The sequence below is a fragment of the Mesoplodon densirostris genome, chromosome 14, assembly GCF_025265405.1.
Source record: "Mesoplodon densirostris isolate mMesDen1 chromosome 14, mMesDen1 primary haplotype, whole genome shotgun sequence".
Lineage (NCBI taxonomy): Eukaryota > Metazoa > Chordata > Mammalia > Artiodactyla > Ziphiidae > Mesoplodon > Mesoplodon densirostris.
In genome coordinates, this window is record NC_082674.1 from 40,048,833 (window position 1) to 40,064,716 (window position 15,884).

Genomic DNA, 15,884 nt, shown 5'->3' on the forward strand with positions numbered 1-15,884 from the left:
TCGAATGTTGTAACTTAACCATCTTGAGGGAAGCGTTGATACTTCTTCCTCTTTTTTATCTTTTACAGGAGTCTTTTCCATGCCTCAGTTTTTGACTTAACTACTCTCTGAGACTTTTGCCATCTTTTCATTAAATTGTTTGCCTTGAATTTAAACAGTTTAAATGGGAAACTAAACACTAGTGTTAATGCCATAAAAAATAAAGTTATTTTTATATGCATCACCTAATATATTGTTTAGCACTTTTGGGAGAATGACACTACCTAATCTTTTCTTTCTTTAACAGTAATGATAAGGGGTAACATTTGTTGACATCTTAGCATGTGGAGGGCCACCTAGTACAGCCCTTCATGCTGTTCTCTGCACAGCTTGGTGTTGTATCATTCTCACAGAATGTGATGTGAATGCCATGTCCTAGAGTTGTGCAGTCCTGTGGCCCTATGTGCCATGCAATGTGCAGAGTACTTTATGCATAATGTAATCCATAGAACAAACCTATGAGGTAGGTACTGTTATTATCCATACCTTACAAATAAGGGAATAATGGCCCAGAGAAATAGAGGTTAGTTAACCTTCCTAAAATTACACAGCGGGTCAATGGCAGGGCAGGGGATAGGAACCCAGGCAGTCTGCCTCTGGGGCTTTTAGTCACACAGTCCATTCCTAGCAAATTTACTTCAACTTTTGCATTGTATTCAAAAGGTAATATTGGGGTTTTTTCCCCACACACATTTATTAAAAACATTCAGACACTGATTTTGTGTGTCTTAAAGTTCTAGGTTACTAATTCTTATATATTTTATTCTAGGTTAATGGAAAAGGCTCCTTATGGTGTGTTGATCCAGAATATAAACCCAACCTTATGCAAGCACTGAAGAAGCAACCTTTTCCCTCAAAATCAACATTTTACAGCCCTCCTGCATCACCACAAAGGTACATGATCTAACATGTAAATGTCAGCTGTGATATATAAGATTTCATTATATGAGATGGAGAAACTTAGAGTTGTAGTGTTTTTTTGTTTTTTAATTATATAGAGATTTATGAATAAGACATTAGCGTAAGGCATTTTTACTTATAGTCTAACTTACTAGGAAACAGGATGTTGGATAAGTGAGAACATAAATTCTGGAAAATGTAGTTAATAATATTCTAACTAATCTCTAAAGACAGTGATAATATGATTTCAGGTATAACCTGAAACCTTTTTGTAAAGGTTAAACCATTTAAATTGTCTGCAGTGCTAATGCTGACCTGAAGACATGGGCAAGTAAAAGTATATTTAAAAATTTTTAAATAAGGTGATTAAATTTGTCATTGCAGCATTTTTATATACATATTTATATTTCTTTTTCTATTTTAAGTTTTTTTCCTTCACAACATGTTTAATATTAGAAAATTATGTTCAAGTCTCAAATTTTTAAATGTTGTCAAGTAAAATAATGCTTTGGAGTTTTTTATTTGTTTTGTTTCTGCTGGTAAATATAATTATGATTTTCCTTGGCTTCTGTTTTCTCAGTGATCAAATTGATCTTATAGCTCAATTTGATCTTATAGCTTTCCAATTTTAAGTTAAATCTGAAAATGATATGATGTCCTTAAATCTGATTGTTTCCTTTTCTTAAAGAAACCTTCAGAATCTTTTTTTAAAATTCTATTACATATATTCATTTTAGTTAAAAATGACAGATTTTGTCAAGATACTTTTAAGGGTAGTCTATAAAAAGTTTTTTAAGCTTTTTAATAAAATAATACATGGCAATTTTGAAACATACACAAAAGTAGGGAGAAAGAGTGAACTCCCATTTGCAACAGTTATCAACATTTCATGTGTTTACTTTCTTTAAGTATTATTAGATGACTTTTAGAGGAGTGTTTATAGCTGAGATACAGTTAAAAAAATTAGTAAGACTAAAGTTGAAATGTCAGCAATATGTAGACATGTGTACTCATTGAGATTTAAGCTTATCTACCGTATTAGTAGATTAGAAGGATCATTGCAAGAAGAACTGGTTTATCCTTATGAAATGAAACCTAGAAAAGACGTTATCAGAGTTTATATTCTCATTGTTTGGGAGATGATACCTTCTTTAATGTTGGTGCTTATGAGATGTCCTAGTTAAAAAAAATAATAGTTTAGAAACTAATGGTAAGTTCTGCTGATGGTCCTTTCATGTTTTATTTAGCAATGTTATTTTTTATTAAAATTAAATGGGGGCTTCCCTGGTGGCGCAGTGGTTGAGAGTCCGCCTGCCGATGCAGGGGACACGGGTTCGTGCCCCGATCCCGGAAGATCCCACATGCCGCGGAGCGGCTGGGCCCGCGAGCCATGGCCGCGGAGCCTGTGTGTCCGGAGCCTGTGCTCCGCAACGGGAGAGGCCACAGCAGTGAGAGGCCCGCGTACAGCAAAAAAAAAAAAAAAAAAAAAAAAAAAAATTAAATGGGAGAATTGGCACTCTTTTTCATATACCATCAAAAATACACTTTCCTGTGCCTTTGATATGATGCATTTTCATGTTTATATTTTTTAGCTTTATCATATGTTTATATGTTAAATAAAGCTGATTTTGTGGTTTAAAAACAGGTAGATAAAACAACAGCATAAAGATTATAATCTTTGACTTTAAAACATTACCTTAATATTTTTAGAAACATTTTCTCTTTATCATTGTTTGGCAAAATGACAGTTCCATCTGACACGACATTTTGTAGCCCTTTCATGTCATAATTGGTAAGTCTGAGGAAGAGAATGATCTATAGAGTATGTAAAACTGTGACTAAGAAATAGACTTTTAATTTGGTTAGCAAAACAGATTTTTTTTTAAATACTATCAAAAATTCCAAAGAAGAGAAATAGTTTGTCCCAAAAATGTCTTAATTTTTGGAACTAAAAAAACAAAAACAAGAAAAAAACCACTCGTCTTTTTTCATGAATATAGAAAGTTTAATTTGATACCGATATTTATTGATTAAATCAGGAACTTATCTGTTTTTTGTCATCACCATACAGTCTTCCTTAAACATTGTTTTGATAAACACTTTATTTCTATAGTAACACCTGTATTAATATCATATCAAACTTAGGCATCCAATACAAAATCAAACAGTAACTATTACATATTGTCTATTGTTCCGGGCATTTTAAATTCATTATTCTTATTTAATTATCATAGCAACCCTATGTGGGAGGTTTAATTATTCCTGTTTTACAGATGAAGAAACTAAAAGATTAATTATTTTGCCTAAGAACCCCCAAGTAGTTGTGATTTAAACTTGGATCTTATGCTCTTTCTGCTTTGGCAGACTCTTCCTAAACTGAATAGTATTAGCAAAGAAAACAAGGTAAAAATAGTTTGTGTTTCTTATTGTACAAATTAGTTGTATTTGTAACTAAGTTCTATAAAATGTGAAATAAAGATCTTTTATAAGTATGCTTGTCTTATCTCTTTTTCAGTGGTTCCTTATCACCTCACTACTTAAGCTCTGTACTCAAGCAGAACCAGGTGCGAACTCTCAAAGGTATGTGAAAGATCAGTATTTTAAATCATAAAAACTCAGATCAAAAATCAGAATTTTTGTTTAATTATTTTTTAATTATAAAAGTATTAAATGTTCATTGTAGAAGTTTTGGAAAATAAAAACATTTATAAAAAAGAAACTAAAACTTACCCTTTATTCTGCTGTTACCTTTTTAATTGGGGTATACTTGATGGTATACTTGATATTATATGTTTCAGGTGTACAACATAGTGATCCACAATTTTTTAAGGTATACTCCATTGATAGTTATTATAAAATATTGACTCTATTCCCTGTGTTGTACAATATATCCTTAAAGCTTATTTCTTTTATGCATAGTGGTTTGTACCTCTTAATCCCCTACCCCTATCTATCTTGCACCTCTGCTGTTCACATTTTAATATAATTGCTTTGGTCCTTTTTATGCCTTTCACATGAGTAGATATGTTTGCGTGCAGGCACATACATGCACATACACCCCCCACCTCCCACACACACTTTTTCTCCACTGGGATTATACTGTGTATACTGTTTATATCCCTGTTTTCATTTCCTTTCATGTATACTTTTCCTTGAAAATAGGGAAATATTTCTTAGAAATGCCCACAATAGAGAATTATCTTTTTAAGTCTGTCAGACTAGAATAGAGGTTGACAAACTATGTCCCATGGGCCAAATCTGGCCTGCCACCTGTTTTTGTACGGCCTTTGAGTTAGGGATGGTTTTACATATTTCTTTTATAGGTTAAGTGTAAAGAACTATAATTTAGGAAGAAAGCAATAAGTTAACTTTTAGAATTTTGTAGACTTGTAAAAAGTAGGTCAAAATTCTGAAATTGCAGTTTCCCCCCCCCCACTCATAGTTAGTATTACAGGTTAGTGATATATTAACATAAGTTTTCCATTTTCCTGTTACCTGCATGAGTAAATGTGCTCTCTTTACATTTAGGTATTGCTGAAACTTCCTTTATCTTTTTATTGCCTCAGTGAGTTCTGACCCTTAGTCTTTTAAGCTTAGTTCATATACGCATTTTGAGAACATTTTCTCCTTTGAATTCTGGGGTTTATTTGGAATTTCTTCTTGCTCTTGTTCTATTCCATCCAAATTCTTCTTCTTCCTTTGGGGAGCAGCTTCCACAACTAGAGCATAGGTACTTCTTCATCTAATGAGTTTACATCTCTCGTGACTGCTAACACCTTACTTCCCTCCATCTCTATCATTGTGAGTCTTAGGCCTATTCCCTTTCTAGTAATTCACTTGGTGGGGAGGGTGATTGGCATTCTGTCAACCAGTGCAAGTCTATCCTGGAATAGAATACACAGTTCTCATGAGTTTTAACAGGAAAACTTAATACCACACAAAAACTTAAGAAAATTTATAATTAAATCAGGTTGCTCTAGCACATATTCATAGACTTCTGAGGAAATTTGCTTTTTCATAACTCTTGATATTATTTCTAGGGTAAAGTTTGAAAAATACAACGATAAATCGATTAAACATTCAACTGTTTATTCTACAAGTACTTTTTGAATTCCTCCATTGTGCCAAGCATTGAACTGGGTGCTTTGGGATATGCAGAGATGAAAGAGACCCAGGCCCTACTCTCAGAAAACATACAGTTTAATTGAAGAAGGTTGACTAGAATTATGCAGAGTACATTGGGAGAAAAGGAAGTGGGTGGCAAATTAAGCTTAGAGGTGGGTCAGGAAAGGCCTCTTAGAGAAGAAACTGTGATGCTTGAGCTCTGGGCCTCAGAAGTTGGGAGGATATTTCTGGGTAGAGGTGTGGTGGAGGACAGTTGCTGGGAACTGCAGGTCGGTAAGTATGGCTGAAACCTAAGAGCATAGAAGAGGACCAGGTAGCCTCGGTCCAGTGGCTGTAGATGTGATCGTTTAGTGTGGGCAAGGCAAATGAAGAAGTTTAAGCAGGCATTAGCCAAATCAAGGAGAGCTTATTTAGCATAATGAGTTTGAACTTCTTCCTATAACTATAACATTAGTTCGCATTGAGTTCCTGACTGTGGTGTTTCGCATGCATTACAGCAACTCTTTGAGGTATTGTTACCCTCTCTTACAAATAAGGAAACTGAACTTTGGAGAGATTAAGTAACTTTCTCAAAGTCACACAACTAGTAAATGGTATAGAAGGAACTCTGATTTCAGAGCCTGCACTCCTACCAGATATTAGGCATTGGAGGAACTGCTGAAGGTCTTTAAAGAATGAGATGATATTGTCAGTTTTGTGTTTTGTAAAGATCACTGAAGTTTCATTGTTGGCTCCAGTATTAGAATCCAATATAAGATACATCTGTCACTTCACAGAATCATCTTTTTTAAAGTCTAATCTTTTTTGCTCATCTTGCCAATAGCTATTTTACAGTATTGTATAGCGGGCAGCAGGAGGCACAGGAATCTCATACTGAGATAGCAAAACAAAACCTGTTTTTGTCAATATTTGGTGTGGGTTTGGAGTAAATTCATCTGTTTAAAAATATTTATCGAGCGCACTTGTGTGCTGGGCACTGTTCTAGGCCCCAAGGATATATCAGTGAACAAAGAAGACAAAAACAGAACTATATTCTAGTTAGTAAATTTTAGTATTTATACTTGAGCACTAGCATACTACAAGGAAATATGAAACTTAGAGAGTTAATGATGAAGTTAGGGGCTAAGTGCATATCTAAGTTCAAATTTAAGGTTACAAATTAGCATAATTTTTATCTTAATTGAAATGAAAGTAAACTGGTGGTCCAAGCAGCTTAAAGTCTTAGTAATTTTTTGAAATCGCTCTCCTACTTTAAAGAATCACGAGAAACAGCTTCTCTGTTTGGAGGCTCTGTAAATGTGTGTATTGGTTTTGATAAAGGCAGTAAATCCTAGTATATTTATTACTTAGCTTATAACCATTTAAATTCTGCCTCTGGTTCTCATATCATTCCTTAAGCAAATGGACTGAGAATCAGATGATAGAAACTTATTTGTCTTATTATAACTCTTACATAGTTAAGACTGATGTCTTTTAAATTTTTTTCTCAATTATTATTAATAATTTCTTAGCATCAAGGCTAAGAAAATATAAACCAGGAGGCATAAATTAACACTTTTTAGGGAGATTTATTTGAACCAGTTATTAAATCAGTAGCATATTTTGAACTCCAGTCAGAACTATGAAGGATAAAAAGGGAAGTAATATGACTTTTAACTAAGTTGTTGTTGTTATTGTTTAACTCACTGTTTTGATGGCTCTAATGACAAATGACTGTAAACTAGAAGTGAATTATAGGATTAAACTAAATAGTGTCAGAGAAAATATATACAAAAGACTATAAACGAACCAAATTTTCATTCTTCATGAACTGAATATATTAAATAATATAGCTAATAGTATGTTTATTAAAACCACAGTGCCATCTTTAAAACAGCACGAAGTACTTACTAATGAAAAAAAGCATTATGAAGTGTGTTCAGTTGTGACAATAAACAAATAAGTCTTAAGTTTAATTTTAATACCAAAACTGATTTGGTACTATAAATAAAAATTGTAAAATCTACACAGACAGTTTTTGTTCCAAGAAGTTCAAGATTGTATTGATAACCAGGTGTTCTTGATTACCGAGTGTCTGCGATCATTTCTCTGGTGCTTATTTTAACACTGAAGTTAAACTTTTTTTTAGTTAATTGGCAAGGCATTGTGGGAAGCATACTTAGCAAATGGTCTGAACCAAACAAATCAGATGTAGATAAAATCCTTTTGCAAAGAAGTTTTTGCAAAGAAGTAATTTCATGTGGGAAAATTCAAATTAATTTGCCTGTAACAAATTCCTACAAGAAATAAGGGTATTTAAGGAACACTTTTCCTATCATTCTACTGTTATAGAAACAGTACCTACTTTTTTTATTATTTTAAGAAAGGAAATGGTATTCGTGCAACTTTCTTATTTTGTCAGGATAAGTCTCTTAATCAATTTTCTTTAGTTTTAGGTATTGTATTTCAGAAATTAAGAATGTTTTATAGGTGCTTCATTTATAAGATTAATAAATTTCCTGAAATTGTTTCCTCATTATAATGCATTTCAGTATTCGATTCTCTCCCTCACTACCACTCCCTTTTTTTTTAAAAATAAAGTTGGAAACAAGGTAGATATTTAATTATTTCATGGAGCAGGAGTCTCTCTGTTAGTGTAATGCCATGCAAGTTGTGCCCTGCACAAGGACACCTGGCTGAGGCAGTGAATGGGCTTTGAAATCAGCCCGCACTCCAGTCCCCAAGCTGTGTGCCTTGGTATAGGGAAACATTCACCTGGAGGCAAGTTGTTTTGTTTTTTTTTTTCCAGTTCACACAGATATACAATATGGGCTATAGCTGTACTTTTTTTTCTTCAAAGACATGTTAGAATACTGAACTCTATCATATTGTAGTCAGGTCTCATTCTGAAAGATAGGAATTGCAGAGGTCTTTGTTTTGCTAGCCTCTGTGGCTGTGGCATGTGGGAATCACTGATTCAAATTCTTTTTAATTTGCTGTTTTTTTCTGCCTGAAATGCTTTTCCTTTGGATGTCTTCATGGTTTCATTCTCTCACCTCCCTGAGGTTTTTGCTCAACTGTTACCTCTCCTTGAGGCCTTCCCTAACCTCTACTTAAAATTGCAACCACCTTTCCCCTCATTCTCTGTCTCCCTTCCCCCTTAATTCTTCTCCCTAGTGTTTTTCACTCTGATATACTGTATTTCTTTGTGTTATGAGAGGTTAGGGATTTTCCTGTTTTGTTTTCTGCTATGTTCTCACAGCCTAGAATGATGTCAGCCTCATAACAGGACACTCTATTGAATGAATAACAGAATAGAGAATTTCCAGTATACTCGGTAATTTTCTACAAAATTTCCTACTCTAATTATAGATGCTTAGTAAGTATTAAGGGATGATGATAGAGTACAAATTGAAGGTCTGGGTTCTGGAGGTAGACTGCACAGGTTTAAATCCCACCTCTATTGTTCTTCGAGGCCCATCTTTGTCCATTTTCTAAGTTAATAATACTTAGAACATGCCAAGGACTCTGTAATTTGGTGGTAATCAGCTTAATCTAAGGAAAGGAGGGAGGGCAAAGATGTAATATATTCTTTACACATTTATCAAGGAACCACTATTTGTTCCAGGCATTATGGAACATAAAGAGGATAGGACATGATTCCTATCTTAAGGAAGCTGACAGTCTATTTGGAAAGACATTGATCTAGAGACTCTGATTCATGAGATAACATTTTATTCAAGGGAAAAGAGTATAGTATTATGTGCTCCTTCATAGCAACAATCTTCTGATTTACTTAAGCCTGTTTATTAAGGTCAGAAACATTTCCTGCCTTCACAGAGTTTATGGTCAAGATGAGGAGAAAGCAAGTCACTATCCTCATGAATTTATTATCAAAAATAACTTTATAATTAGATATTACAAGTAAAAGGCAAAACTTTGGGGTAATAAAAATTTTCCAGCTTTGAGATATAGAAATGGGGGGTTTCATATCAGTCTTGTTTAAACTTATTCTTTATAACCTAAAATTTATAAACATTTTCTAACTTTTCCTTCACATTTTAGAGTATACCATTTTACTTTTATTCAGTCACGACTGTTCAGACTAACAGAGATGGCCAAGATGGAGAGGGGTGAACTTTTAGTACAGAAGTAGGTATGAGAGCATAATGACCTCTGGAATAGAACCTGCTGATTTTACCAGCCTTTTAAAACCCATTTTTCTTATAGAATATCCATAATTATGTTAGCTCTTGAGTATTATATAAATCTGTAGTACTTGTAGGCTTGTATATAATTAAGACTAAAGTATTAATATTTTTGTGTTTTCTTGGCTAATTTAATCTGTTTAAGGGCAATCCTTATTGAAATGCAGGTCAGGTTCTTACTTTCATTGTGAATAATTAAAGAAGAGAACTTTCATTATCTCTAGTACCTCTTAATTCTCCTTTATAATAGACTCTGTTTTATAAAGAACATGAATATTATCACTCTTTTCCTTTTTCAGAATCTGATATTGACGCTGCCACTGCAATGATGCTTTTAAATACTTCTATAGAACAAGGAATTTTGGAATGTAAGCAATCATGCTTTTCTTTTTAAAATATATTTTTTGTGAGTGCCTTTCAAATGTCATTTTTTAAAAAAATATTTATTTATTTGGCTGCTCCAGGTCTTAGTTGCAGCACGTGGGATCTTCGCTGTGGCATGCAGGCTCTTTTAGTTGCAGCATGTGGTCTCTTTAGTTGTGGCATGCGGCGTCTTTTAGTTGCGGCATGTGGGATCTAGTTCCCTGACCAGAGATAGAACCCGGGCCCCCTGCATTGGGAGCACAAAGTCTTAACCACTGGACCACCAGGGAAGTCCCTCAAATGTCATTTAGAATGCAAAATATTTCACTGTTACAGGCAGAATTACTTCTTTCTAACTAGATTGTGTTTTCATCTGAATAACTTAGTTTCTGTTTTATTATATTTCTTTTAATTTATGTGAGCAATTGAGAGATCGAGGTTAATGCTGTGATAGATCTTGTTACATTGACCAAGAAATGAAGAAATAAATAGCATACTTAGAAATTAAGCTTGAAGATTTAAAAGTAAAAATGAAAGCTATGAATAAGAAAACACAGAAAAGTATGTTTATAACCTTGAAATGGAAAAAGCCTTTTTTGAGATGAGATGCAAAATGCAAAATCCATAAAAGCTGTGTAAATTTAATTAAACATCAAAATTTTAGAATTCTGACAACAGCAGATATCTTTAAGCATAACACTGGGACAACATATTTCTTCACTTTATATAACAGACAAAGGAATAATATTGAGTATACATATGTATATAAAAAAGATTTTATAAGTAAGAAATAAGGAAACAGTTCAACAGAAAAGTCAGCAAAATATATGAATAGGTGGGCCTCAGAGGAAGAAATATATAGATGGACAACACACATTTGAAAAGATGCAGCTTCTCTAGAAATCAGGGAGATGCAAAATGAAACGATATTGAGATACTATCTTTTTTGTCCATGAGATTATGAAAAATTAAAATGATTGATAATATTAGGGGTTAAGTATAGGAAGTGGGTATTGTCATACACTGTAGAATATAAATTGGTACAACCATTTTGGAAGGCAGTTTGGAAGTACCAATTAAAACTTAAAATGTGTATATTCTTTTACTTGTTAACTGTATTTCTTGTTATCTCTCCTAGAAAAATATTGCGTATGTGTAAGAAAAGGCGTGTGGATAGATTTTCATTGCAGTATTATTTGTAATAGTGGAAAACTGGCAACAACCTAAATATCAATAAGTAAATGGTTAGCTAACCAGTGGCACATTGATATTGAGGCATTCTGTGCAAGCAGCTCAAAGTAATTATATTGTCCATGGAAAGGTCAAGACATACCATTAAGTGGTTTAAAAATGTTTCACATTAATATCTACAGGATGATATGGTCTGCATAAAATTTAAAAATCCACAAAACATTACCAATCTAAAGCACTTATTCAGGAGTGATATAGTAGTTTTAAATGGCCTGTTTCTGCAATCAAATGCATTTGAGTTATTGATGGAAGCTTTATTTTCCACAGGTGAGAAGCCTCTTCCTCTTAAAACAGCAGTGCAAAAAAAAAGGAGTTATAGCAATGCATTTAATCATTCCAGTGCTATGCGATTACACGAGAGTGATTCTTTAGCCACCAGCATTGATCCAAAAGAAGACCACAATTACAGTGCAAGTAGCATGACAGCACAGCGTTGTGCATCCAGGTCTAGTGTGTCTTCCCTGTCTTCTGTGGATGAGGTATATGAATTTATCCCAAAGAGTAGCCATGTAGGAAGTGATGGCAGTGAAGGATTTCACAGTGAAGAAGATACAGACGTTGATTATGAAGATGATCCTCTTGGAGACAGTGGCTATGCATCACAGGCTTGTGCAGATACCTCTGGAAAAGGGCAGCCAGACAAAAAGATGCGAAAACAGTCGTGTCAAGAAATTGATGAGGAGCTCAAAGAGGCAGCTGGATCTCTACTCCACCTTGCTGGAATTCGTACATGTCTAGGTTCCCTAATAAGTACTGCAAAGACACAAAATCAAAAGCAACGGAAAAAATAAAAATACTTATTAGTGTGAAATTATTTTTAAATGTGGCAATACTCTTCTACTTAATTCTTTACAAGGGATATCAAAGCCATAATGGACTTCTTTTGTTTCAGGGTGGGGGAGGAGTGCTAATTACCTGTTTATTTCTAAACATTTTTGTTTTTTAAATTTTTATTAAATAATTGCTGTTAGGATCATGCCCAATCATAAATATGATGTGAAGTCCTAAAAGCATAATTTCTGTGATAAGTGTGAAACCCCAGCCTTTGTCTTAAACTTGTAGGGAAAATCTTTTATTCTATTAATGTGTCCAAATATAAGAATTGGCAACTCTGTAACATATTTTTTTCATTTTCTCTTCCAATCTGTAATTAATTATAGTTGCTGATCCAGCTAAAAATTTTGCTGCTTTCTTTCTCACATACTCCTCTCTTGACACAATGCAATCCAATAGGATGAGATTTCAATTTTTTATTTTGTCTTAATTTTTGTTTTTTGTTTTTTGGGTTTTTTTTTTTTGCGGTACACGGGCCTCTCACCATTGTGGCCTCTCCCGTTGCAGAGCACAGGCTCCAGACACGCAGGCTCAGCGGCCATGGCTCACGGGCCCAGCCGCTCCGCGGCATGTGGAATCTTCCCGGACCGGGGCACGAACCCGTGTCCCCTGCATCGGCAGGCGGACTCCCAACCACTGTGCCACCAGGGAAGCCCAATTTTTGTTTTTAATTACTTTTTGTTGACACATGAACAAAGTTGAATATAAATTGGAAAAGATCCTAGATGTCTAGAAAGTTCCTTTTGGATACATAGACAGTATAGCAAAAATTCTAAGATTTAGAAAAGGCAATTTTGTGATGTAATTTCATTTAAGAACACTCTAATTCCTATTACAATATTATCTGAAATTTTTTAACTTCCCAGATATTGCATAGCATTTATTGGAGCCATTTCTTCTTTCCCAAAGTGCTTTGCAACCATTGTTTAAATTTTAGCCACTGTCTTTGTTGAGGAGAAACTATCCAATGAGAGGATATAGCCATAGAGTGTATTAGGAAGTTAACACCCATTTTGTCACACTTCTGTAATAAGAGGATCTTTCATTTGCTTGTTAAATGTGCTGCATTCTGAGATTCTTGTAGTACAAATGGACTGTAATCTAATATAAACATTTTGAATACATATTACTTATGTTATCGTAAATAAAGGTAGATCATTTAGGAAAAAACTTCTGCCCAAACTTTGTATGAATTAAATTTGTATGTGCACCCAGTTAAGTTAAAGGATTTAACAAAACTATAGAGACAAAATGCCTTCGTGGATTTCAAAATTCGTATAAAATTAAATCTTATATAATACATCCTTTTGAGGAGGCAGTGTAATACCTATTATGTGCCATTAAATCCATGCTAAAAGACTTTGTTACTGTTCAAAATGTGTATTGACCAAGGCCTTTTTCAGTATTTGAACAAATCTGCTTGTATGATACATTTTTTCATATCATTTATATAATGTGACTATGTCATTCAAAAGGAACAAGGGATACTAATAAAACTAATTCACTATATATTTTTTTACAACGGCAGAAGCAACTTTCCAAAAGTTCAGTCTTATCTCATGCTACATCCTGTTTCATAGACAGTGACCTTGTTTTCATTTTCTGATAATTTCATATATACATATACATACAGACATATACATACATACACACATAAGCTCACGATTTTGGTTCGTTACTTTCAACTACTTCTATGACGATAAAGCATTTTCTTGGATTTTTTTTAAACAAACATTTTTAACTTGTAGAGTTTATTTGGGCAAAACTAAAACAAGAAGCATAATGAAAACGTCTTTTTCAGTTGGCAAGACTTTAAGCCAGGGATAACAACATTAATATTACCTGTCCTGTTCCCATGTTAATTGTAATTGAACCTGGATAGCCACATTAATAGAATCGGTGCTGTTGAAAAATAGTAATCTTTCAATTCGTTGATAATGAATAAGTGTGCAGGATGAGGTATTGGATTTTTTTGTTCTTCATATATGTCACATCTTCTACAGAAAATGGCTAACCCAAGTTAACATCTTTTACTGTAGACAGTGACTATAACACCAAAAATTGTTTTTACCATGGTATAAGTAGTACCCAGATTATAAAAATCATTTTAATAACAAAATGTTTTTAAGCTATTTACTGTGGCCCTCTGGATAGACCTTATTAACAATGTTTTAATGATCTGGTTCCAATTTATCTTGTTCAACTGAAATTCTGTACCACAAGTGTTCTGTCTGGTTCCTGTCCATTAGATAATTAGTATTTGTGAAGTAAAGAAGAATAAGATAAGGAGAGGGAGAGTCCTTCCCAGTTCAAGTAGAGATCTTCAGAGTTATTTTTGTCTTAATATAAATAGCAATAACTCTTTAAACTTGATTTTCTCTCCCTCTTCATTGTACTCTTCCCACAAATTTAAAAGTTAAAAGTTCTATTCATCACTAGCAAGGTCAATAAACTTTCACACTAAAACCTAACAGGAAGAAGTTATAGGATATTTTTTATTGAATTCTTATATAGAATTCAATGCATCACTTTCCATGTGCTGATTTACCAAGGCAGTTATTTTTAAGGTGAAGAACCTTTTTAATTATGGTACCCCTTTAGTACTTCCATAGATATCCCATTCCTCAGGTTTGTTGAGATAAAAACATGGCTAGTAACCACCCAGTTAAGGAAAGTCATTTCAAGTCCTATGGACTGGAACTTGTATTTCTAAGAATATATTACTAGCAAATTTTACTATAATAAAAACAACTTGGCAATCCTGGAGAGGTTTTATATTTTAAAACTGTGACTTAAACTAACATATAATTTGCCTTGCATCAATATAAATTGTTACAACCAATTCCAGTTTATAATAGATCCCTAGTAAAGTTTTAATAGTTAATCTTTATCTTTCACATCCCAAATAGAACCAGTGTTTCATGAATATGTATTTTTGAAGTTTATTTGTGCAATATATTACTAAGTTAGTTCATGTTTTATTTTACTTTTCAAATTCAGAGAAAGAAAGTATTACATGGAGAAGCTAATTATTGGTGGATCACCTCCTTTTTTTCCACCTTTGAGCCTTTCATGTCCTCCTTGTAACCAATGTGACTTCTCTTAACTCAGATTCCTTTGTATATAGTAAAGTTTAGAATATATATATTTTTTCTTTTGCTACTTTCTGAGGCATTATGTAAAGTGTCATACTGGGTCGTCAGTTAAATATATGTTAGCACGAATTCAAAACTAGAGAAAGTTTTAAGGGGGGGAATGTGTGTGTCTTGGTAGACCAGGAGGCCTTTCCCAGCAATTTAAGCAACAGGTGTGAATACTTCACAAATCTGTGAAGACTATTGTCTTAAATACTACAGTAACTTAACAACCTTTTGTGAAGACCATAGCATTTAATTAAGAAACTTTGAGGCTTTCTAGTTTACATATATTTTATAGTTTTTTGTTAGTTTGAAAAGTTATATAAGCTTTGATTTAAACAAAGTTTGCTTTAGTATGTTAATGATGTAGTCAAAATATTTATTGAAAGACAAAGTAGAGTATTTTAATGTTATACCTGCCATTTTTTTAAAAGCACATTTTTTGCATCTAACTGCCAGTGCCATTGTCAAAACTTGTTTTTAAAATTGTTGTACATTTCTTATTAAACTAAGTGCTTAACTTTAAAGTATTACGTTGCCGTTATATAGTGTATAAAAATGTATAATTGCCAATTCATTGTAACTATTATTTATTTTTAAGTGAAAGTGTAAGAATGCTTTCTGATTCAAGAAATTTGAGTTATTAAACTGTCCTTATCCTCTTTTCTAATGTAGCATAAAAATTACCCTGAGTTTGAGTTATAATTGCCAGTAAGTAGATGACCAGTCCAAGTGAACCACTTCTCAGTTGCAAGTCTTTGCTCATATTAAAAACAACTTAACAAATGTTTAGTTTTTGTATCTAATCTCTGATTATTAAATTGTTTATAAAGTTTATTTTTACCAAAGAGATGCAATTCATTATGATAAAGTATTACAGAATAAACCTTGTTTTATAACATACTTGTACTTACTCTGTCCTTTGGGGGTTGGTAGTATAGATGTAGGTGATTCATACTCCTACACACACACACACTGACACACTCTTTCTATTCCAGTGTTACAAAGTTGGAGTCATGCAGATGAAGAATAAAAGTTTTAATTTCAG

General features: G+C 33.3%; 1 protein-coding gene across 3 annotated transcripts in view; it reads left to right on the forward strand.

The window, feature by feature from the left end:
* Positions 1-15,295, forward strand: part of FOXN2 (forkhead box N2) — a 58,234-nt gene extending 42,939 nt beyond the window's left edge. For all 3 annotated transcript variants that reach the window (XM_060117703.1, XM_060117702.1, XM_060117704.1), the window contains 4 exons: positions 809-933; positions 3,455-3,519; positions 9,551-9,619; positions 11,133-15,295. In XM_060117703.1, the coding sequence (XP_059973686.1) occupies positions 809-933; positions 3,455-3,519; positions 9,551-9,619; positions 11,133-11,656 (783 nt within the window). In that variant the 3' untranslated portion in view covers positions 11,657-15,295. The remainder of the gene's footprint in view (positions 1-808; positions 934-3,454; positions 3,520-9,550; positions 9,620-11,132) is intronic.
* Positions 15,296-15,884: the final 589 nt, after the last annotated feature.